This window comes from Gadus chalcogrammus, chromosome 16 (assembly GCF_026213295.1).
Source record: "Gadus chalcogrammus isolate NIFS_2021 chromosome 16, NIFS_Gcha_1.0, whole genome shotgun sequence".
Classification (NCBI taxonomy): Eukaryota; Metazoa; Chordata; class Actinopteri; order Gadiformes; family Gadidae; genus Gadus; species Gadus chalcogrammus.
In genome coordinates this window covers 30,076,062-30,080,531 of record NC_079427.1, presented here as the reverse complement: position 1 = coordinate 30,080,531, position 4,470 = coordinate 30,076,062, and the positions used below count along the sequence as shown (strand labels likewise).

General features: G+C 46.0%; 2 protein-coding genes across 2 annotated transcripts; one reads left to right on the top strand and one right to left on the bottom strand.

The window, feature by feature from the left end:
- Positions 1-318: 318 nt before the first annotated feature.
- On the top strand, positions 319-2,779 carry LOC130406361 (uncharacterized). Its single transcript, XM_056611891.1, has 2 exons — positions 319-445; positions 566-2,779. The coding sequence occupies exon 2, from the start codon at positions 566-568 to the stop codon at positions 1,649-1,651; it is 1,086 nt and encodes a 361-aa protein (XP_056467866.1). The 5' UTR covers positions 319-445; the 3' UTR covers positions 1,652-2,779.
- LOC130405699 (uncharacterized) lies at positions 2,448-3,977 on the bottom strand. Its single transcript, XM_056610868.1, has 3 exons — positions 3,329-3,977; positions 2,885-3,016; positions 2,448-2,719 (listed from the first exon to the last, which is right to left on the bottom strand). Exons 1-3 carry the CDS (start codon positions 3,696-3,698, stop codon positions 2,448-2,450), a joined length of 774 nt encoding a protein of 257 aa, XP_056466843.1. The 5' UTR covers positions 3,699-3,977.
- Between the last annotated feature and the right edge of the window lie 493 nt (positions 3,978-4,470).

Here is a 4,470-nt window from a genome sequence, read left to right as displayed (position 1 = left end):
AGATGGAAAGTTAGAACAAGCAATCGTAATTCTAAACACTAGGAATCTTATGCCGCTTTTCCACCGCACATGTAGCTCGACTCGACACGACACGACTCGACACGGTAGCAGCGCGGGTGCTTTTCCACCGCAAATAGTACCTCCGGGACGTGGGCGGGGTCGGCTGCGCGAAAGGGCCGTGACGTATTTTTGTACGCGACGCAAACAAGACCTACCCAACCCACGCGTGGACAGAACCCCCATAACAAACAATGGAGGACATCGAAGCAATGGTATTCGTGCTGCTCGGTCTGGTGCTTTAAGACACAAAGGAGAAGAGAGTCAGAGAAGGCTGCACGCGGCGAGACAAAATACACTCGAAAAGTCCCGGAGAGTGTTGGAGTATATTCAACAGTGTGAAGCCGAAGATGAGAGGAATCAAGCCTCCAAGAAAAGACGCATCCAGGTAAGCTAACTGTTGCTAATGCTAGCTAGCTCGTACAAAATAAGTCCAGTGTACAACGTTTTAATGATTGCAAGCCATTTCTATAAGTACTAAAATATTTAGCCTGTGTGTGTCTTTCAGATGCTACTCTCGTCACAACATTTCCGCCGCAAACCATCGGTCTGGGCGCACAACCGATCCTCGGAATGGTGGGATGTGATTGTTCCCGGCTTCACCAACGAGCAGTGGGTGGAGAACTTCAGGATGTCTGAAGAAACGTTTGGCTTCTTGACCAACAAACTGCGTCCAGTTTTGGAGCGGCAAGACACCAATTTCCGCGGATGTGTGCCCCTGAAGAAGAGAGTGGCCATTGCACTGTGGAAGCTCGCTACTGGCTCCGAGTATAGGAGTATTGGACATCTCTTTGGAGTCAGCATCACAACTGTGTGCCGGTGTGTGCAGGATTTTTGTGCTGCAGCAGAGACATTGTTGGTGCCAGAACAAATCCGTTATCCAGACGAGGTGAAGTTCCACGAAATGGCTACCTACATTGAGAACAGGTGGGGGCTCCCACACTGTGTTGGTGCGATCGATGGATCACACATACCAATCCTTGCACCACAGGACTATCATTGTGACTTCTTCAACCGTAAAGGCTGGCACTCCATCCTCCTTCAAGGTGTTGTCGATGGAAAGGGGCTGTTTTGGAACGTGTTTGCTGGACTGGCAGGGAGCATGCATGATGCCAGGGTTCTGAGAGTGTCCAAACTTTGGGAGTTAGCCAGCCGAGGGAACCACTTCCCAGCTCGCACCAGGAACATTGGAGGGGTGACTGCTGGCTATTACATCCTAGGAGACTCAGCATATCCTTTGCAGAACTGGCTCTTGAAACCCTTCCAAGACACAGGACGACTAACAGCAGAACAGCAGATGTTCAACAGAAAATTCAGTAGAGTAAGGGTGGTTGTTGAAAACGCTTTTGGCCGGCTTAAAGGAAGGTGGCGGTGCCTCCTGAAAAGGAACGACTCTGATCTCCAACTGGTTAAGTCTATGGTTATGACTTGCTGTGCTCTGCACAACCTTTGTGAAAATCATGGAGAGACTTATGAGACCGAGTTGACCGAGTTGGATGTACAACCAGCAGAGCCTGGGGTGGCAGTGGCACAGGATGTTGAGGGCATCAATGTACGGGAGGGTCTAATGCAGTTCTTGTTGGCGAATAATTAATGTTAGAATACATTTTGAATTTGCCATGTAGGTATACACATCACATTTTGTATGTTGTGAAAACATTAAACTTTTATACTTTTCATACATGTCTCCACTTTTGTTTTATCATTTGTAAAGGTTACCAAGATTTACTGGCATTAAATGCTAAAAGATTTAAGAAAAATCGAGTAACATTTGAAGGGAAAATACACTAGACACCCTTTAAAAAATGTGAACTGGGTCTGGTTTCTTTCTGAACCCTAATTAATATATAGGGGAAAAGGACAGCACTGGTCCTATCACTTAAAGTTTATATTTAAACATTTACACCATTATTTGGTAAAATCTTAGAATATGATTGCAGCTTCTTTGCAAAGATTCAGCCAGGTGTAGGTTGGGCGGTATATATTTTTCAATACCTTTTATAACTTTGCCACATTATGCCCCAGTATGATATTACCTTATGTTAATAGACTTCCTATTGCCTTTTTACAGACGGCACTTGAGCACCTCACAATCCAAAAGAGGGTAAAGAACAATTACTAGTTATTTATTTTGTGTGTAATGACTTTTCCTACCAGTGTAATGACAGATGAATTAGAAAATCATGAAACGATCACATAAGTTACTTATAATTTATTAAAAACAGAATAGGAGCAAATCAGTGCAGCACAGCAAACTTTTAAACACAAAGATGGAACATAAACTTCTTACAAAAAGGTGGAATATAAACTATTTACAAAAAAGTGGAATAATTATTATATTTATAATATAATATAAACTTGACTAGAGAATCTGGGGCTGGGGGAGTGGTTCAAACACGTCGGTCACGCATTGCCTCCACCAGTTGGCCGAACACACCAAGGAACGATCGGTGGAACTCTGAAGTCTGTGCCGCCTCCTCTCTCCTCAATGATGCTTCCTGCTCCCTCGCTTCTCGGGCGTCAATGAGGAGCAGCTGGAGGTGGTCGTCACGCTGGGCCCGGGCACGATCCTGTTGGGCGATGTCATCGGAGTGCATTTCTCTGAGACAGTCCGTCACTTGAGCCGAGTGCTCCTGTTGCGACAGGCTCCTTTTTCTCTTGTCTAGACAACAATGAAGACAGGTAGAAATGGGAGGTGGTTAACCAAAGCAAGTTTTAAAAAATTTATTGGGAAAATACAATTGAAGCTAAGGGTGCGCTCACACTAGGCCACAATGGCCTAGTGTGAGTGCACCCTAAAAGCTAGATGATGTGAACTATTTCTTACCAGTGGTGCTGGTGCTGGTGCTGGTGCTGGACGCTGGAGAAGGTGGTTCTGTGGGCGGTGGCGTTGTTGAAGCTGCTTCTGGGGGTTCATCACTGTCGACCAAACCGCCTTCTTCGTTTGTAGATAGGAAGTCTTGAACAAAAGTGTACATGCACAACATAAGTAAATGCAGTGCACACCATAATGCAACACTTAAAAATAACATATTAATTAATGTGAATAGCGTCAATGCTGGTGCATTCACACTATTGTTATTCAAACCTTTATTACTTCCGTACGTTTTTTGGACCTTCATAACTCTATCAAATCGTCAGCCATTTTAACCATAGGAATACCAAAATGTTAAGCTCTTTAAGGACATGTGGGGTCACCTTTAAACTTTTTCCGGTAATATCGAATGTTGCTTTCAAGCAGACTATGGAATGGGTTCATAAAAAAACTTACCATTATTATTAATTTCCTCCAACAAACTCATGGCCGAGTCGATGCCACTCTCCCTCCCGTTGTTTGCCGGTCTGTGGCCGTAAATGGCGTCCATTTGGTCGTACCACTTCCACGATTTTCGGTTCGACCCACTCCTGCCGTTCTGGTCCTTAATGGCTTTATAGTCGCTTTTAAGTTTTTTGAGCTTATCTCGACACTGCACGTAAGACCTGATGTAACCATTGTCTTGCATCAACTTAGCGACCTCCTTATAAACCTTTTCATTACGGGTGGCTCCGTCCAGCTCTTTCTGAATTCTATCCTCGGCCACAAGACACAGAAGCGTCTGCACCTCAGCAATGGACCACTGTGTTGACTTACTAGTTGTCATGTTGAAGAAGTTGAAGAAGTGGAATATATGTTGGCTGCGGCGCTGTTATGGCTGTTACCAGCATGGTTGCCATGTCGCTCTCGTGACATCGTCACATTCTCTGGCCAATCAGTGGCCGGCCGTCTGCCGACGTCACCTTTTAGTATCGGCTCAGCCGCTTGGAACCTAGAGCGAGGCGGTACTAGAAAAAGCAGCCACTTGAGGTACTAGATCGCGGTGGAAACGCAAAAAAGGCGAGCTGAGTCGAGTCGAGTCGTGTCGAGTTGGTACCATGCAGTGGAAAAGCGGCATAAGTGACCAAACTCACCTACAGCCAGATATGGAACAACCTACTTGTAAGACAAAATGTATTATACTGAGTTTACTCAGCTTTTTTTTATGGGTTAGGGTTAGGGTTTTTATGGCACTATATCCCTATTCTCTCCGGCCCATTTAATAGACCACTTTCGTTGCTTCCAGGAGGTCTGGTGGTCTCTGTATATAATAAATAAATATAAATATGTATGTACAGGGCCGTTGCACCAAATCCTGGGCCCCTATACAAAAGGTACTGATGGGCCCCCCCCCCCCGAATCTGAATTGTTGACGGGGGGGGGGGGGGGGTAGAGAGCAATTATTGAGGGGGGGGGGGGGGGGGGGGGTTGACGGGGGGGGGCCATGTGCGACTCCTGGGTAGTTCAAATTTTTATTTATTTTTTTTGCCATGGGCCCCCCCTCTGCCTTGGGCCCCCCCACGACTGCCTCACTTTCCCCCGCAGTCCGTCGGCCCTGT

Excerpts from the sequence above, each read along its gene's own strand:
- LOC130406361 (XM_056611891.1), top strand. The coding sequence starts at position 566 with ATGCTACTCTCGTCACAACATTTCCGCCGCAAACCATCGGTCTGGGCG.
- LOC130405699 (XM_056610868.1), bottom strand. The coding sequence starts at position 3,698 with ATGACAACTAGTAAGTCAACACAGTGGTCCATTGCTGAGGTGCAGACG. Across the intron at positions 3,017-3,328 it reads GGAGGAAATTAATAATAATG|ACTTCCTATCTACAAACGAA; the intron begins GTAAGTTTTTTT and ends CTTTTGTTCAAG. Across the intron at positions 2,720-2,884 it reads CACCAGCACCAGCACCACTG|ACAAGAGAAAAAGGAGCCTG; the intron begins GTAAGAAATAGT and ends ATTGTTGTCTAG.